General features: G+C 41.8%; 1 protein-coding gene across 4 annotated transcripts; it reads right to left on the reverse strand.

Moving 5' to 3' along the window:
• Positions 1–4,648: 4,648 nt before the first annotated feature.
• Positions 4,649–17,306, reverse strand: TCTN3 (tectonic family member 3). 4 transcript variants are annotated; one of them, XM_057384099.1, is made up of 13 exons: positions 17,077–17,306; positions 16,246–16,367; positions 14,673–14,803; positions 13,663–13,771; positions 13,470–13,588; positions 12,443–12,478; positions 12,024–12,098; positions 11,798–11,923; positions 10,525–10,620; positions 10,242–10,339; positions 9,499–9,664; positions 8,493–8,633; positions 4,649–6,202 (listed from the first exon to the last, which is right to left on the reverse strand). In XM_057384099.1, the coding sequence occupies exons 1-13, from the start codon at positions 17,256–17,258 to the stop codon at positions 5,981–5,983; spliced, it is 1,623 nt and encodes a 540-aa protein (XP_057240082.1). In that variant the 5' UTR covers positions 17,259–17,306; the 3' UTR covers positions 4,649–5,980. The 4 variants fall into 4 exon arrangements, with proteins under 4 accessions (XP_057240082.1, XP_057240083.1, XP_057240084.1 ...); XM_057384100.1 differs by lacking the exon at positions 17,077–17,306 and adding an exon at positions 16,642–17,057 and having other exon boundaries at positions 4,651–6,202; XM_057384102.1 differs by having other exon boundaries at positions 4,652–6,202; positions 16,246–16,302; positions 17,077–17,159.
• Positions 17,307–20,081: the final 2,775 nt, after the last annotated feature.

Here is a 20,081-nt window from a genome sequence, read left to right on the forward strand (position 1 = left end):
GCTAGTCCAGACAGTCCTCTCCACGGCACAGRCTGCTGAGCCATCTTCCACAGCCAGCCTCCCTTAACCTGGACGCTCTTCGTTCTCACATGTTTGCAGTCTGGTGCGGACAGCAGATGAAAGGGATCTGCAGACAGATTTCTAGGAGTGGCTTTAGCTCCTTAGGCCATTTATACCCTTTCTTTTTTTTCTGCTGCAGCCAAACCTCTTCAAAAGTGCAAGAGTCCTGGCTTTGCTCTTCACTTACCCCCCATATCCCATTAGAACTCACTTTTAAATTAAGAGAATCAGGATATTTGAGAACCATAGAATACCCCAAGCTGTAAAGTACCCACGGGGATCATGGAGTCCAACTCCTGGCTCYTCGTGGACTGCCTGACACTGCTGTCCAAATGCTCCTTGAGCACCATCAGCCTTGGGGCTGTGACCGCCACCCTGGGGAGCCTGTTCCAGTGCCAACCACCCTCTGGGGGAAGAACCTTTACCTGATATGCAGCCTAAACCTCCTCTATGATGCCTATATAACTTGAGTTAAAGTTACAAGATATTTAYGTAGCTTGATTTRTAAAATATTTATGTAACTTAAATTACAGTATTTTGATATTCATATAATTTGATTTATAGTTTTTAAAATCTATATAACTTGAATTATATTTCGTTCTATAATAGCTAAATGTAATTAACTAGCTGTTTAATACTTAAGTAAGCAAAAACTCACTAGGCGGATAATGTTGAAAAATAGGTAAGCATAACTAACTGGAAAACAACAAGATGTACTAATAAAAAATTAGCAAATGTAAAGCCAATAGCCACAAGATAAAAAATTTAAACCAGTTAAATCCAGAAAGCCCAAGAAACACCATAAGCGTGCATGCTCCGAGAGAAAAGCTGAAAAGTTCAGATGCAAGGAAGACCTTGAGTTTTTATCAAAGAAGACCCCCGGGAACACTTACATTGAGGAAGCGCAAGCGCTTCAGAAAAGCGCATACCGAAAAGCTATTTATTCCCATGAAGTAACCTTATGTAACCATTGCAGATACTTTTTCAGATACTCAAACAGAGGCGGGTTTCCCAGGGTTTTCGAGCATGCAAACCACRGCGGGCAGGGACCCCCGCCCGATCGCCGCTAATCCCAGACCGCGCCCTCCGCCCCCGCCGCGGTCCCGTAGAGCGGCGTGCGTGGGAAACCGCGGGACAGATGGGGCGCCACAGATGAGGTGCAACTGGTAAGAGAAAATGCATACAGACTAAATCAGTACTTTCATTTGCCACATGAAAACAGTAGTTTGTATGGAAGGATCCTTGTTACTGTACAGGAATCCTAGATTTCCTACACCGTCAGCAGTATTAACCTCATTGCACTTCACAAGCATAGTAAGAAGTGAGCAATGTAAATCTGTGGTTTCAGACAATTCAAGGTAGTGAAACTTGAGTAATCCTGAAGAGAGTTTCATCTTCAAGAAAAAACATGGAACTATCCAGATGGTAATAACCATATGTGTAGGCACACAGGCTACAGTCCACCTAGCTGCATCCTAGACTTTACTGCAAGAAACACAAGCACATCTCTGTGCAAATACTTTATTCCCCACCTAATTTAGAAAAAAAAAAAAAAAAAGGAAAAAAAAAATCACAGAATAGATACTTTAATCAAGCTTCCTAGAAGAGGAACATAAGGACAGGTTAATTTAATCAAGCAAAGTCCTCAATAATAAATCTCAAGATAGGATGAATTGGCATCTTTCAAGAATTTCCTTTCTCCAAACATCTCTACTCTGGCCTCAATCAAATCTTGCTTCTTTCTTCTACCACCTGTTTTGACCACTGAGCAGCAAAATATCAGGCCCCACCAGCTGTTAAAGATGAGCCAACTAGCATCTCAACTCTGATCCAGTTTCCCTACATCCATCAAATGAAGGCTGTATAATTGCCAAATACCATTCAGGAAAACAAATAAAATATAACAAAACTCATAGGTAGAACAGCAGTCTGTCAGATGCCCAGATAAAGTACCCAGGCAGGACAAGAAAGCAATCAAAATGACTCAAATACTCTCCAGCTTTGTGGAGACTCCGGTTATTCCCCTTCATACAGCTGATGACTTTACAAACTTGTGGTGCACCTACCACCTCATTCCTCCATCCGATGTCATGCTCAAGTTACCCCTGAATAATTCTAGCAACAAAGTGCACCTGTACTGCCACTCCTGCTTAAAGCTGCGATTCCTATCCCCAAGCAAGACAGCTTGATGATGGTAATATTCTGGTCAGAGGCCAGCTGATCCACCTGTCTATACAGGTGACTATTAGCAGCAGCAAGAAAGAAGCACAGCAACTCGGACTACACTGACTCTAATACATCAGCACAGGATGCTCTTGCTTTCCTTATACCAAGGCTATTTTGTACATATATATGATCATCTCCATTGCTCTTCCTCCACCTCCGTGATTAGCCCAGAGTAGCGCATGCTAGCCAAGGGAGAGTGCGGAACTGCACTGAGCGCTGACATTTGGAAAATGCAAGGATTAATACACTGGCTTAATAAGCTATTTTATTCTGCATTCCATTTCTTAAGTGGAAATTTCTCCCATTCTATTTGTCTTTTTTTTCCTCGATACATCTTGAACTGAGAATTCAGAGTATCATGCCCAGTGACTCTCAGATGTTTTCTTTCCTGGATGCAGCAGAAAAGCATTAAAATACCATTGCTTTTATAATCCTAGAAACATAACATGCAATAAGAGCAGCTGAAGCTAAGCCTGAAAGATGTTTACTTTGCTATTAAACGATTTGCATAACAATCCTGACAAAACAGTAGCTTAGAAGAGCAAGGAAATACAGCAAAAAAAAATCGGCAAAGCACTTCACACAACAAAAAATATTCACTGACGCAAATATGGAGAAGGTAACATAGTTTCTAAAGTGACTAAACACTAATACTTTACTGTGGAACAGGGTAGAAGCCCTTTGTAAATTTCTTCTCAGTATCCTGAAGAGCAAACCTGGGAAGAAAAAAGAAACTTCCAGGTATCCATCAGTTTCAGGGTACAGAGTCAGCAGAGGTAAAAGCATTTATGGAAGCATTTGAGTTATTTTTCATTAAAAAAACCCCTCTTCTTGACTTCATAGTACAGAGACAGTTGTCAAACGATTTTGGTAAACCACGTAAGCTTTGCTTATTAAGTCTACATTATCCAGAGTTTTATTACTTTTTTCAGAGGGCCATCAGGTTACTTAAAAAAAAAAAAAAACCCTCTAATCTGATCCTGCTCTGTCTGCTGTGAAGAAACAGTATGTGAAGAACATAGGCTTATCACCAAGTCGGGTCARAATGTAGGTAATGACTGTTAGCTGTCACGCAGGTGTCAGCACGGCTTAAATATTTTCTTAGGGCATGGAGAAATCTTGTAAGTAGGCACAAGAAACTAGCAAGGAAAAAAAAACCTCAAGAGGAGCAACAGCTCTGCTCTCAGAGCTCAGATGGGGGAGGCCCGTGAAGCTTTTACCAGTTCGTTTGGGGCTCGCACGGGATCAAATCGGGATTTCACSCTGCCGCTAGCTCCCCGCAGCAAAAGTCACCCCGGACAGGTACGGCTCTCGAAAGCCCGCGGACTCCGAGAGACCGGCGCTGTGCGGGTGCGCACCAGCAGTTCTAAGGCTGAGCTCAACCTGAGGGCTTCACTCCAAAGCCCTCAGCTTTCTGTCACGAGCGACACAGCGGCGCTCCCGGTTCTCCACGCGGGAGGGGAACGGGCAGCACCGAAGGACGGCGGGCACAAACCAGCACTAGGCCGCCCCTCCGCGAAGAGACCCCCGTGCTCCCTCTGCGCCCTCAGTCCGGCCAGGCCGAGCACAACTCCACGCCCGCAGCCCAACCCACTTCCCCGCACCGGCACGGCCGAGGCTGCTCGGCTCGGCTCGGCTCGGCTCGGCTCGGCTCGGCTCGGCTCGGCTCGGCTCGGCTCGGCTCGGCTCGGCTCGGCTCGGCTCGGCTCGGCTCGGCTCGGCTCGGCTCGGCTCGGCTCGGCTCGGCTCGGCTCGGCTCGGCGCGGCTCGGCTCGGCTCGGCGCGGCTCGGCTCGGCTCGGCTCGGCTCGGCTCGGCACGATGCACGGCGCAGCTCGGCTTGGCTCGGCTCGGCTCGGCTCGGCACGATGCACGGCGCAGCCCCCCACCCGCCGCCTCAGCCCCTGCCGAGACACGTCACTTCCAGCCCTGCCCCGCCCGCGGTTTCTACAACTTCTCATGCTTTGAAATCTAAAACTACATCCCGACACATTTGGCAACGTGGAAYTTGGGAAGTTTCTGCAGCTACCCTTTGTAATCCAGTTACTGTCATCTCTAAATTGATTTCCTGGATTCCACAAATTAGGGACGTGAGAGGACACGGGACACGCTACAAATGTGTTCTGATTTTCAAAGCCATTACAGGCACAACTGAAAAGCCACATCTAAAAATAAAAGCTTCTTGCTATACTATGTAACAATACAATCCTATGAAATACTGGCATGCACTTGGTTCTGAATGTTCGCACCTGCTCAGCTGGGCTGCCCCAGAATAAGAATCTATGGAAACAGTAGACAGATGCATGGAATTAGCTCCCAGCTAATAAACCATGCAAACAATCAAAGGTAAATGTGATGTTACCACAGAAGCTTTTAGGCAGGCTGTAGTTTGGTTTTATTCACATTATCTCCTTTGATACCCTGATTAAAGTTTTCTAGTTTATTTTGGCACTCTAAGTTTGTAATGAGGAGGAGCAACAAAATTGCAATGCGCAATATAGGTACAAAAGCCACAAATACATTTTATTAAAAGTAGGCTCTGACATTGCTGCCGCTTAATATTGATTCCGTTGGAGTACTTGGCATGACATGGAGCAGATTTTTCCATCATCTGAAGAATTTAAGATGAATAATAAATCATTTGCTAATAACCTGTATTTTCATCCAACAGCTTCCTGGAACAATTGAGCCAATTTTGTGTTATGGTATGGGGCATGGGACATGATAATCAAAACAACTTTAACTTCAAAACCAATAAACTTCTATCTTGGTCCGAGAGTCAGAGGTAAGGTATTGCAGCAAGCTTCAGTCTCATAATATATCTACAAATTTTCCTAAAATAATCAATTTTTTAATTTTTGACCCATTCAAAACTCTCTCTGATGTGCCACTAGAATTTTAGCAGTTATCATTTTCAGTTCAGTCCCTAATTGGAGCCAAGAGAGAATGTTTCTTATCTAGGAAAATCTATATTCAGGTCCGCTTCTTATGGGGGAGAAAGAAATCAGGAAGGAAGATGTTTTGACAAACCACTAACATTCAATTGTATTTCAGAGTATGTATCATTTACAATTACTTTGCTTTGTGCAACACTATTGCTAATGCAAACAGTGATTAAACTGTGAAAATCTCAATCGAATATCTGCATTTGAAAAGACACAGAAAAGTAAGATTCAAAAAGTGCCACAAAAGCACAGTTGTCATCCAACAGGGATGGGTTGACTGGCACACGTCCACCATAATATAAGAATTCAGACCACCTGGGAGGGCTCCTGTATTTTAAATGTTCAGTTAGTTCCATATAGAAAAATCAAGCACTTCTCTGACAGGGAGCTAACCGAAAGCAGCTYCGAAATGCTTTGATTGAACTTTGCTCCTCTCTCCATACTCCTCGGTTTAGAGAGCATTCTTGGTTTCTGGGAACATGGACTAATCATTTCAATATCCTCCTTGTCCCAGTGTCTCAAGTGTTTCACCGGAATGATCGCAAATGGTACACACAGAGAATAGAGGGTACAAGAAGACACAGGACAGAAACTGTCTGCATGGCTCAGTCCAAGAACAGAAGGCACATAGGTATCATAGAGACAGTATAAAAACCTGAAGACAAAAGCCCATCATCTGGATCATATCCTGAATGTACCAACTCATTTAATGAACTTTACACCCATCTATTTTCCAGGTTCCATCTATTTTCAGAAGCAGAAAATACTAGACATTATTAGAATCAACAAAAAATAGCCAGCCAGATCACCTCTGTAACTTCTTTCTACATTCAGTGCTACTCTGAAGGGGAAAAAGATGTCAAATGGGAGTTTCCAGTACATTTGGGGCTGGCCTCGTGGAGGTTCCGGCCAATCCGTCATGTCAGTGAAGGTAACAACAGTTGTCACGGGTACCGTGCTCGTGTTTAGAAACTGCAAAAAAGAGGGAAGCAAAAGAGTTTAGCAGTCCTAACACAAAAGATATATCCCTCCTCAATTTTCTAATGGGGACTCACTGCAGATGACCAACAAGCAGGATGTCTTTAGGATGGTACAAGTTAGGTATCCTAAATTTTCAGAGGAGTAACCCCTCTTTCTGAAAACTGATACTTAGCAGGTAAATTGAGTGCCTAGTAAAGATCAGTAGCCACCGTGCATCTTGCTCTCCATGCCAGATCAGTCCTTGGTCACAACTTACCGCTGCTGAGCAGTTACAATTAACTGTTACAGTTAACTGCTGAGCAGTTACAATTAGAATTTCCCCATCACATCTGATGGATAGAAGTTCTCCTATCAATGAATAAACACATCATAGGCCAAGTCACCCTAGGCAACAAGAAGCCTCAAGATGACTGATTTAGTTTCTGGACCTTCAAAAACTGCCTTAAAATCAGAGATTAGTGCAGGGGAAAAAAACCCATACACAACCTCTTCCGAGCAGCTGAGAGAAGGCAACTGCAAGCAACTTCCAGCATGYTCTTGTAGAGCTATACATCATTTGAAAATGTCCTGTATTTTCAGGAAGTCCAAATACAACTGTGGCTAGATACTGGGATGGGTGTGGAAATCAGGATGTCTTCTTTGGGTTCTCTGTTTTCTGATCAGTTACTTAGGCAAATCTCCAATGATGCAGTGTGTTCTAAATAAAAGGTTTCTCTAAAAAATAATTAAAGGAACTAGAGGATAGTTCTCAGAGAATCCGTGGACTAAAGCTGGGAAGTAACATAATTTGAAAGTCATGTGCAGCCTTGTATGCTTAGGAGTAGCTGCAATTCTTAACTGCTGGCTATAGAGCAGCTTGTTCCTGTGCAAAAATATCTTCACTAACAATCCTAATTTGAGTATTGCCACTGATGAAGTCAGTACCTATTTTAATGTCATGGGGTTTTTTTACTGCCAGAAACTTGCTTTCTTATAATTCGCTTTGGAATAAACCTTAAAGCTCTAAAGTAATTAGCATCTGTTGCTCAAGCAAAACAAAATCTGATAGTCATTTTTCTGGATTAGCTAATCCTTACTGAGGGATTTGCACCCTGCACTTTTACTAGGAATGCAAGTCTTGTTCCTCAAATGGAAATTTTGTTAATGAAGCAGTGAAACAGCTGATTTTTTAAGTATTTTCATGGGATGAGGGTGTCAGTTTGCCTCAAGGCAATACGAGATTTACACGGTTAACATTTTCCTATCCTCTGCCTTTGTTTTGCAAGAAGGGAGGACAAAGAGGTACCACGAGACAAATTCAAACAAGTGATGTAAAACCTCATTTAGACTGCGTCTGAAGTTCAAAGTCTGTTAACAGATCAGGTAGATATTTTTCATGTCATACCGCACAGCCATGAAAATGCCCAGATTGGTGTCAGATGCTCCCCCTAACACCCTTACAGAGAAGTGTAAGCCTTGAAATCTTGAAATATATCTGCTGCCCAAGGACTATGTGATGTTAAGAAAAAAAAAAAAAAAAAAAAAAAAAAAAAAAGGGGGATCCACGGCCATGTGCCTGAAAAAGACTACTTATTGTCCTCTGTGGACATGTTAGCTGACACATTCCCGCTGAGATCACRGATTCATAGAAYGGTCTGGGTTGGAAAGGACCTTCAAAGGTCACCTAGCTCAAGCCCTCTGCCATGAGCAAAGATCCAGACCAGTTCAACTAGACCAGTTATTCAGAATTCCATCCAGCCTGGCCTCACGTACACTCTTTCTGGCTTACAGCCTCCTTCCCCAATTCTTCAAATATACTGCCATCAGAATTAGTCACTTCCTCCAGTACCTGGTGGTGATATCAGAAGCTCTAGAGGAACAGAAACATCTTCTTGCACAGACTATCAGCATTCTGTGGAATCTATGCAATATTAATCGATGCAAATTTCATATCAAGGTATTAAGAGATAACTAAATAAACATGGAGTTACTGAATGTTTGTAACTACAACTTTATACGAACTATAACTGAAAGTTTAAAGATTGAGTCCTTATGCGGCAGGATTAGGTTTTAGGATAGGAAAGAAGTTACCTTTTCCAGTCATGCAACTGAGTGAGGACAGTACCAAAAAGACCATAAAACAACCTTCCTCTATGGAAGGCTGCCACTGCAGCCASACAACTGCTAAAATTCAATAAAACTCAACTTACTTAGTTTAAAGACTATTTTATTCCTTCCTTAAACAAYCTGCAAACCCCATTAAATTACCTCTGCATGTGAGGGAGGGGTTTTGATTCCATACCTTGAGAGGCTGACACTGGTAAAAGTACCGTGCACCCAGTATTTGAGATTGTGGGTTGGACAGGAGGCCCACTTTAGTCCACAATATCTGTATCTCCAGGGTCACAGGAACCATACAGGAACAGGAAGTGCAATTCACAGCCTGAAAATAAAATGTACCTGAATCAACTTAATACAGGCTTTTAAAAGTGACAAAGGACCATTATGGTCAAAATCTAATGTTTTGGAAAATATAGGTCACATAACTTGAATCCATCGTTTCAGCATTAAGTCCGTAACTTCTGGTCAGGTCAACCACACGTTTTGGAGATATATCCATCTCACTGTCATCTCATTTCCAATTAGAATTTGTCTCAGCGTTACGACTTGGATTTCACATTCCACTCAACCATCTTCTCGCAGACTAACAACTATTACAACACAATTGTGTCACAAACTCCTAACCCTATTAGCTAATATAGTAGGATATAAATATCCCTATGAAAATAATATAATATAAAGGAAAGCATTATAACAAAAATCAATAGGAAGCGATCAGCTACTATTAGTTCCAAAAGGCAATCAGAAAACTATGTAATACAAACACTGGATWCTGTATGAAACTGTTTTTACCCATTTCAGTACCTGGAACAGGATACAAGAGATGGGCAATCTGTCAGGGTTTGGTGGGTTTTTTTTTTTTTGCTGTTTTGGGGTTTTTTTTTATTTATTTTGGGTTTGTTGTTGTTGTTATGGGGTTTTGTTTGTGGTTTTTGTGGTTTTTTGTTTGGGTTTTGTTTGTTTGTTTGGTTTTGGTTTTTTTTTTTTGGTTTGGTTTTGTTTAGGGTTGTTCGTTTAGTTTTGTTTTGATATGAACCATAGTAAGAATGAGGGCTTACAGATATTGAGACCCCTGAGAGTCACAGGATCATTACACAAGGAAAGCCCAGATACTCCCACCTCCCTGAGACAATATAAAGATATAAAAGAAAAAATATTTACAGATGGTCTTTTTGCATGCATATTACCTGCACACTGCATTTCTGAATCAAAATGGTCATCCACTCTTCTGCCTGAGTTGAATGAGCACTGCCAGTTATAGCAAGGTCCTCTGCTCCGTTCATCCCCTGAAAAGCCTTGTATAACTTCTGCTGCATAGAACTACACTTACCATCTTCCAGTACTGGGGATAGGCTGGAAATGAGAAAAGAWTAGCTTTTACAAAGTGATTTCCAGGAAAAAAAAAACAACCCCAAAYCCCTATTAACATCCTTTCTTTGCAATAGGTATTTCCTCTGCTCTTATAATGAGTCAACAAGTATTGGTATTACACAGTGCAGTGAGAAAGGTGAAAGGAGAAAAATATGGCGGGGTAATGCATGATAATGAAAACTGACAGCTCTTGAGCCACCTTACCCCATCAGTGGTCCCACACCTGACCTGACACCTGTCAAAAGAACAATCGGAATCACCAAAACAACTGTTTTTCAAGATTCACTCCTCAGCTCTAGTCTTGCCCAAGACATATTGCCAGACCACAGCCCCAAAATGTCCCAGAAGACCTTCACAATGTTCAGATTACTCTAGCGGGTCCACCCTCTTTCCGATATTCACGCTGTCTTAGGAGTATACGAATGATCTGTAGAGACCCATCGGTGACCTCAGGGAAGGACCTGAGCTCCACAGCACTACATGAGACAGAGACTATGGAAAAACTTGCTGAGTCCATGGCTTCCGATCATCAGGAAGGACGACTGCAGAGCGTTGTTACCTGATTTTGCAGCCTGTTCTCATATTCCTTCCAAATTGTACCGTGTGTCTGAAGAATTGTGAGCAACTTCCATCACTTTCACTCCATAGTATGCTCATCTGCCACACTGCACATCAAGAAGCCAAACAAAAGTATATATAGACAACACACAACACTCATATTTAACAATCCACTCACTCCATATTCCTCCTTATCCCTTTCAGGGGACTGTAAAAGTCCAGACAATGGAGTACCAGAAACAAAAAAATACAGAAAAAAAAACCTCATAGCAGAAAAAGGATACATGCTGCATGGCACCGCTGTTTGCAATCAACAGTGGTGCTCCAGTGATATAGCCAGGGTTTCCACTTCTAGGCAACCTATGAGAAAGACTCCTGGTCTACAAAGATGCGAAGGGAAGAAATAGAAGAAGATGAACATACTAGATCAAATGCACATTCTCAAAGGTTTTGGTTTTTTGGTTGTTTTTTTTTTAAACTATTATACACTACTTAAACTCCCATTATTTGTTTCCAAGGCCTCTTTGACCTTGACCAATTTAACTTGCGGTCCCAGGAGGTAAAACACTAAATGTCAGTACCCTGAAATATGGATACTACAAGGAAAGCTCTCAATACAATGAATTCCCACTGCTCAACATTTGTCTCTGAAGAAGTGAACAGATCGGTTTGGGCAGTTCTACAGAACTGCAGAACAAACCCTGCTTTGACCCTGATTCTTAGTGGCATATTCCAATTCTAAACGGCTGTTCGGCAAGAGTTTGTGAGGGTAACTTCAACAAGGTTGCACTGCACACTTACCAACCCCTGAGGTCCCAACTTCTCCAAATTTACATTGCCTCTATGGGACATGATTTATGTGAACATAACACACATTAGTATTTCCCGGATTTCTACCCCTCTCCAAAGTAAATGCTGCTGCACGTGCAGAGTTAAGTAGCCAGAATAAATTTAGCAGCTTTGCTCATGAAGATAGAACACGTCAGATACAGTACTAGCTTCAACCCTTTCCTTCACAAAGCCATGCTGGTGAGTTATCTCTTCCTATTCCCTTCTACCCCAACAGGAAAAAAAGGAAACCAAAACAAAATGAACAAACAAAAAAATGCACAAAAAAAACCCCAAAAAACCAAAACCAACGAAACCTCAAACCAAATCCCAAAAAACAAACCAAAATCAAAGCCAAAAAATAAACCCACAGCAAAAAAAAAAAAACCAACAAAGAAATCCCACCTTCCCCAAAACCCCAAACAAACAAAAAACTTCAAACCAAACCAAGAGCAAAAATAGTCATATGAAAATAATCAGCTCCTTGAAATTCGTGCAATTCAAGACTGCAAGTTTGTGCTGAGCCTTACACTTTCTACTAGTGTGGTTTACTTGAGACCAGAAATGCCTCCCCTCCTGCCTTCAACCACCATCTGCATCCCGGAGTTCTGTTACTAATATACCACAGTGAAACGGCTCCAATCTTTTCAGGTCACATCTGTACAAAAATGAGTCACCAACTATAGACAACAAGTTTGGTAAAATTCCTGGRAGGATGGGTATACTGACCCAGAAGTGCATGGTGAAGTGCTGCTGCAGAGAGGATGTGGAGTTCCCAGAGATGTTGCTCACTTTGAACCGGACAGAAACACTCTGAATCCCACTTGTGCCACTGTATTCTATCTCATAGATCACCTGAAAGTCCAATTTAGGGAACTGTAGATGGAGTAGGGTAATAGGGCAATGACTTTACGCTCGTATTAAGCTGCTATAAGAGGAAAGAAGAKACACGTACCTCAGAGACAACATTAGTGCATATATTGTCTTTCATGTGGGGAGCTCCAGGTGGTGAGACTGCAGTGATATTTACCTGGATAGAGTAAGCATATTAACAATTAGTAATTGTTTAAAGGGCGTGTGTATTTTTTACTCTTTTTCACCTGTTCGCCATCCRAGTCAGATTTACCTCCATGCTGTAGTTGTGGTTTAGGAGCACATCATCCTGCTCCAAATCCCCAATCTTTTTCCAAGAAAATAAACTACCTCCCTGACTTTAGTCTTATCTATTCATGCCCATTAACTTAAAAATACACTCTTACTTATATCCTTTTTTTTTCCATGTCATACTTCTGTCAGGAAAAATCTTGCCTCAGACAGCACAATCCCATTTTCCCCTCAGAAGCAGGAATTCTTTACATTGGCTCAGAGACTGACCTTCATGGACTGCACAACTATGTCATTAACTGGAACCTGGGGAAAATAAACAAACCATTTTACAATACCAATAAAAAGCTAAGTGAATTGCTCTGTTTGCAAGTGACTAAAGCCATAAAACCATCACAAAAGAGCCTGCACATTATATTGACAAAATTACTTCGTTTATTCCAGATGTGTAAATTGATATCATTTTGTAATCTATAGATCAAACATAATCCACAAAAGGCATTTTAAAGCATCAAAAGACAAATTTAAGTTTGGCCCTGCTAATGTCCTACAGAATGCAGATACTTTTAAGTATCACATCTCTGATCCACTCCGGAAACTCCTTCTTCTGCAATCAAGTAATTACTTCAGCGCCCAGTTAAGAAAAAACTGAATCATCTCTCATTTTTGGAACACCAGAGCAATTCTACAAGGTGAGAGCAGACACTTTCGTATAAACATTCCGTAAGATCAGCAGGAAGAATGCAGAACAGTAAACTGAAATTATTGTCAGGATAAATAGTAGAGAAATTGATATGGATGCAAACAGAGTGAATATTAATATGGGACCTTCAGAATGATTTTAGAGATAACACTTTTATGTAAAAAAAAAAAAAATCCCAATTCTTTACTGAGAACATATACTGCTTGGTCGATCAAGCTGATGGAACAGATAAGAACACTTCGATGAATGGTCTGTTCAAAATCTGAGAAAGTTTCAGATAAACCAATAGAATATGAAGTACCAATGAAATACCTGTTAAATACAATAAGAATTTGATAACAACTGAAATTTACTGGAAAGCAGTTTGAATTGAAGGATTATAAGCAATCATTACATTTTAACAATGCTTCCCAGCATTGCTTTCCAATCATTACATTTTAACAGGCTTCCCAGCAAGAAAGTCTCAACTATTGGGAGATCAGGGATGATATACCAAATGTTCTTTAGTTTAACAGTTAGCTGAAGTCTCGGTAGAAGGCAATGCAAAGTCAAACAACTAAGATTTTGAACAAAAGCAAGGAATATGAAATGCACCTTTAGCACAGTGAAGCCACGGTAGTAAGAAGCAGCATCTAAGACGGGGTCAGTCACGCAGCTCTTGCTCAAGTCAGCAAAAATCCGAATACAGCTTGTGCTTTTACTGTCCAGGAAGCCTGGGTGAGTTAAGACATGACAACAGATAAAACAGAAGCAAATCACCCTAAGATATTCTTCCCSCTTTACTAACCAGCAGGATTTCCATCGACGCAAAGTCCACTGGCTCCCATTTTCACCGGCTGTCTAAGCATGCTCAATACAGATGATGACTCAAAGTAGATGAGGATTGGATCACCGGCCTGAAAAGACAGTTTGGGGAAATCACAAAGTGGATATACTAAAGTCAAGGGCAAGAGACAAATCTATATTTCTTTGTGCACATACAGTTTTGTCTAAAAGGTTGTCCAACCTCTTAAATACAAGGAAACTGACCAGGAACTTTTTATATGCTAAGGAATGAAAATTACTGAGAGACTAACAGTTCGATAAGGTGCTCTGGTAACCGGGAGGGTCATCTGTGTCCCAGGGCCATCTGTGCCTACTAGACGGAGGCTGTTGTTCCACTTTGCTCTGCACACTTGTATGGCCTCCCCTTGAGCCCCGAGGGTACTTTTGGGTGCCACAACATATGACATAAAGCCACTGAAGAGCATCCAAAAGAGGGTTACAAAGATGGTGAAGAGTCTCCAGGGGAAACGGTACAAGGAATGCCTGAAGTCACTTAGCTTGTTCAGGCTAGAGAAGACCAAGGGGAGACTTCATTGCACTCTGCAGCTTCCTCCTGAGGGACAGCAGAGGGGCAGATGCTTATCTCTGCTCTCTGTGACCAAGACGGGACCCGAGGAAATCACTGGAAGTGTGTCAGGGCTTAGACCGGATATCAGGCAAAGGCTTTTCTCCCAGAGGGTGGTCAGGCACTGAACGGGCTCCTCGGGGAATGGTCATAGCTGACAGAGCCGAAGAAGCATTTGGACAATGCTGTTTGGAGGGTGGAATTGTTGGGGCATCCTGTGCAAGGCCAGCGGTCGGACTTGATTATCCTTGCAGGTCCCACCGAACTCAGGATATGCTATGACTCTATGATAATATGGCTTCTAGGTACAAAATAAGAATTTTTCCATCTACTGCTATTAAATATCATTACAGACAGTTTTAGTAAAAGTGTACGTGCAAATACATTGCTATTTTCTTTCAACTCACACGGTAAAAAGCGGAGAACGAAGGCTGGACTTGCAATGGTGCTAAGAAAGAATGTCTGCCATACTTCTCTAAGAACTTCACAAAATCAGATTCTTTGATATCCTGTGGCTGTTGAAAATAGTTCAGTTTTGCTAGAGTTTGAAAAGAGAAAAAAAGAAATCCACCTATATTACGTCACTAGAAAAGATAAAAGTAAACATTGCACCAATATTTTTAAAAGGAGTAACTTCAGTAATTACAAGCCAGCTGGTGCTTAATTAATCCACAGTAACATTTCTAATAGGCTAATATCATCTACAAACAGGATGATACTATAAGAACTAATTTGTATGGTGCACAGAAAAGAGATATGAATACACAAAGTGACTTTCCAAAAAGCATCAAAACTACTTGACAGGTATCTTAATATGTGCTGTAATTTCCATGAGATGCCAAATTAGACGTGCATGACATTTTAATTAGAAAGCACTACCCATTTTTGAGTTCACTAAAAGCAACATTAAATGGATTCAAAATAATTAAGGTTGATAACACTCAAGGTAAGTATAAATAGGCAAAAGGCATCCTAAAAAACCAGACTTGCTATTGGTATTCCACAGTGATGCCCTCCCGACCTGGAGGTATTCAATAGCATGGTATGGGAAAACCATAAAATTAGATTACAAGTGACAAGCTAAAATGACCAGGAGCCTGACAGCACTTTAAGCCATGGTTAAACCCTCATCTAAATTAATTTTTACTGTGAGACCTACTGAAAACTGGAATGGGTAAAGTTCTAGGGCTACTACCTATTATACTACATGTTATGAGGCTCTCATAATATCTTTGTTCTTCCCTGTACGCAAAACACTCAGGCAACATCCGTAAAGACCTGAAAGCAGGCAGGACAAGATAATAAAAAGCTAACCTTGTTTTGACTAGCTGTTGTACCTGTTAACCTCCTGAGCCCCTTCCAACCTAAAATACTGAAAGAATTAGGTCAGAAGCAGATGGAACTGTGGGTCATAACTCCCAGACAAATAACTCAAAAGAGTAAATGGTACATGTTCAAATGTGAGACCACAGCAATTGCACTGAATGCCAGGAACTGGACATTGAATCACACAAATGAAATACAACGTGGAAAGCAGAAAGAGAAAAGAGTGGCATATCCTACAAGGATATATGATAACAGGTRAAAAAAATCATCGCCAGCAGAGAAGAAATGATGATATAACAAAGAATCCAAGACACAGTAAGGAAACGCTTTCTGAAAACTATCATAGAGGGATGCTTCAAACATCAACCCTTATCTGCTGCTTTTTGTGCAGCAAACCATGTAAGGTGTCTCAGATACATAAGCAATTGATAGATTTTAAACTGATTTGTGCTCAGCCAGAGACCCTACCCTTAAACAGAGTACAAAAATCTTTTTTTTTTGTTTCGTCTTTGGTGATCAAGCCCTGATTCACTATGGTCTCTCTGGAACTCTAACAGCCAAAATAATTAGCACAATTATAACATGAAGCTCAAAAAATATTCCTTAAGCAGAGGCAATCTATCAACAAAATGTGTGAAAAGGAAGATTACTTACGGTCATCCAGCCGCACACAGAACAGCAAATCACGTCCACCGGGATCAGAAATGATGTCTGTAGGATAAGGGGTGTTACTTCTGAAAATGAGTGACTTTTTCACACATGCTTGACTCACAGACCTGTAAAGATAAGCCCCCCCACACCCAGCAAACTGTAAAATGGACTACATTCGCATAATTCTGTATTTTACATTATATAATGCCAGCAATATGACACGGTATTATTATTCATCAGTTTAGATGAGCTATTGTACAATCTGCATTGATAATCAATTACAGAAAGCCTCTCTTGTCATTGCAGTAATTTTGTAAATACCCTATTAGTGTAGTTAGAAATCACTCTGAAATTCTCTGGAAGAAAAAGTGAAAAAAGAAAAAAAAAATCAGCGCCTACATGTTATACTCCTCTCGGTCCTCATCCCAAAGCCAATCTTCAAAGGCAGATTTTACACTCTAATAGCTGAGACTGTGCTCCTCACTGACAGCATCTCGCAGTCTGTATTTGCTTGACCGTTTCCCCATAGCACACCGAAGTTCTTTTTTCTTAAACCCAGACTTCCCAGTTGCCACCGCCAGCCGTTTCATCGGCATAAACAAGCCTCGCTTAATCTCACCCACTGTGTCGTCGGCCCCGKGAAGCCTTTCCCAGTCCCCAAAGCGGCGCTAAGCTGTCTCTGTGCCCAGGGAGGCGGCAACACCGCAGCGAAACCCCGTCGGCCGAGCAGCGGTTCCCGCCGGGGCCCGGAGCGCTGCCGGCGCCAGCCCTGTCTCCTGGCCCGCCTCGGCCCGGGCTGGCGCCAGCAGCGGCACAAACCCATCCCCTGCCCACCTGCTGCTGCCGCCGGAGGGACGGGACGGGCCCGCGGGGCCGAGGGCGGACAGCGACGGCAGCAGCACCATCGGCAGCACCGCCGGCAGCACCGCCGGCAGCACCATCGGCAGCACCATCGGCAGCAGCACCATCGGCAGCAGCACCGGCAGCAGCACCGGCAGCGCCCCACAAGAGCGCATCGCCCCGAGCCACGCTGAGGGAAGGCCGGAGCCACGGCGCGTGCGCGGCGGCGGGGGCGGGGCGGGGAGACGCTCTTCTATRACAGCATGCTTAAAAGAGTTTATTTCAGGTAACTGTAGGGAACTATACGTTAAAAGTTACTAGAAATTATCTAATATTAATGAGTTCATATTATGGCATATTGATTGCGTTAAGAGCAATTGTGTCTACATTCAACATGAGCTATCCTATTCTGCTATCTTTTAATGATATCAGTTAAGTCACTAAGTAAACATTGCTTTGCATTACGAATACATAACTTGGTCTGCAGAGCTGCCTAGGTAAAAACACAGAGTTGCACTAATTCTAGACTTTATATCACAAGCATTTCCACACGGTGGGCCAGATGGGAGAAGATTCTTAATTTTGACATCATGAAAATTTTTCTCAGACAAATACCACAACTTGGTTAAAACCCCACACAGGCAAGTCCTGGGTTAGTTGGTTTTTAGACTTGTACTTTTTTATTAAAAATATGTTTGACAGTATTTTTTGTGAGGTCTCTTTTCTGAATCTGACGGACACAATATAATATAGATTGAAAAGTTTGCATGTATTCAAGGAGTCAAATAAAGCAAATTTGAGAGAAAGCACATCCAAGATTATTAAAAATGCAGATACTGTAAGAGAGCCTGGACCCGGTTGCTGGTTTTGAGCTGTCGGAAGCCTCGGTGATTCTTTACTGCAGAAATACCGCAATAGCGTGTTCTAAACTCTTTGTTAGCCTTCTACTGCTCATTTCTATCTCTAGCTCACTGGCTAGGCCTTTGTTCTGATCCAGCTCCATTGCTATGTTCAACATGTACTAGATTTTCATCAGATGCTGAGATAGAGAAGAGATACATTAAGCCTTTTTTTTTTTTTTTTTTTTTTTTTTTTTTTTGCAAGTAATGACAGCACAAACAACAGAGGCATTGTGTCATTGGATACTTATCATTTGATGTCTTTTGTTCTATATAAAATATACCCACTCCTCAGTAGATTAACTGCTTCAGTGATTTGGTTATAAGTGCCTTCGAGGAACAAATACTAAAAACTTTAATCAGAACAGATTTATTTAAGCTCTTATCAGAGAATTGATAACGGAAGCTGATTAATAATACAAGTAATATATTCATGATCAGTTTTGAAACAAAAATAATGAGACACATCATGTCTATAGATGATACTTCCAGTCTAAATCTCTTTGCACCTAGAAATTTTGTTTCTCCCCCTCATTGGTCTTGATGTGAATTCACAGCTCTACATTAGTATGCAGCTTGGGAATAAATGGAATGTATATGTCTAGTCTCCTGAGGGTCATATATGGATCCCACGGTACTTAATGAGAAGGGACAGCACCCACAGTACAAATAATGGAGTTTGCCTTAAGTTCCCTTAGCACAGAGCAGAAAGAAAGGAGCAACAGGTGAGAAAATGTTATGGAAAACCATCTTTATACTCTCTTACATGCTGAAAAAMCACACTACAGCAAGGCCCTCTGAGGACAAATGCATAACACGTGAAATGAGATATTTGAACCTGCAAACCAGAGCATGAAAGAAACTATAATAAGTATCATATAAGTAAAATTATATAGGTAATTATATCATTATAAATAATTATATATTATATATATAAGTAATTATAATAAAAAAGCATATGGAGCAAACCAATAGTTCCTTTGACATTTATACTATTCTCATTAGAGAGTATTTGGTCTGTAGTATTTCTCATTTTCTCTAGACTAACCTTACCTGTAGGAGGGCTGGAATTGGGTGTGTTATCTAGTACCTCCTCTATTCAAGGAAAATAAAAAAAAAAAACTATGAAAGGCAACTAGACTGTGATGTAATCTTCCCGGCACATTTTCTTTCGCTCATTTACAGATGTTCTATGTCGAAAATTTTTACTATGTCGGTTAACATGACTACTTTAATCTCTTTATTTGTACAGACAGGTGGCTTTAGTGGCAAAAACTTTAACAAAAGCTACCAGCAATTCGCCACTGTTTTCTATTTATGAAGTACCAAGACATCGTTAAGTCTTGTTGGGTAACAACTGGGATGATGAATATCTATTCTTTAGTTTCCAGATTTCAGTATTGATCATTCTTTATTGGATTACAATTTAAGAAAAGTTAGAAAGCTTAGTGAAGTGATATGTGACCATTGCCCAAATCTACACGCTTTTTTTTTTTTAAATCAATTCCTTGATTTAATTCCTTTCAGTAAATTTAAAAATTAATTCAAATGGTTGACTTTTGTTTTCTCTTTTTCTTTCTTTTCTTTCTGAAGGTTTAGGTGCCCTCACCTATGATTTCTTCCTGTACGGGCAGATACGAGCCAAATGTTTATAGKCATTTTACTCTACTTTAGTTCACAGTTTCAGCCTGTGGTGGCGTACGCTTTATTTCAAAAGGTTTCATGTTAGATGCTCTGAAGACGGGGACAAAAATTGCTGGTGACACCATTTCTTAGCATTACTTTCTAATGCAGGAAGGCGTCAAYCGCTGTCTATTTCAGCCCGCGAGCGCGTGGCCGCTCTCGGTGCCGCCCATCGCCGCGACGGTTCCCCCCCAGCGCCCGGGCCGAGAGCGCAGCGGCACCGCGAGAGGCCCGAGGCCGAGACCACAGGAGCGAGCGAGGGAGGGAAGGAAGGCGGGTCCGCTGTGGGAACGCTGCTGGGATACGCGCTGGTGTTGTGGGAACGCGGAGCGGCGGAGGGGCGCCTGCGGGTGTGGGGCGGGCGGCTCTCCCGGCGGCTCCCCTCTCCCGGCGGCTCCCCTCTCCCGGCGGCTCCCC

The sequence above is a fragment of the Malurus melanocephalus genome, unplaced genomic scaffold, assembly GCF_030028575.1.
Source record: "Malurus melanocephalus ecotype Western Australia unplaced genomic scaffold, MMel_1.1 scaffold_686, whole genome shotgun sequence".
NCBI lineage: Eukaryota > Metazoa > Chordata > Aves > Passeriformes > Maluridae > Malurus > Malurus melanocephalus.

Coding starts and splice junctions, on each gene's coding strand:
- TCTN3 (XM_057384099.1), bottom strand. CDS start 17,258: ATGCGCTCTTGTGGGGCGCTGCCGGTGCTGCTGCCGGTGCTGCTGCCG. Junction 12,099..12,442: donor TAGTTGTGCAGTCCATGAAG/GTCAGTCTCTGA, acceptor TACTCTATCCAG/GTAAATATCACTGCAGTCTC. Junction 10,340..10,524: donor ACAGCGGTGCCATGCAGCAT/GTATCCTTTTTC, acceptor GCAGTGTGGCAG/ATGAGCATACTATGGAGTGA.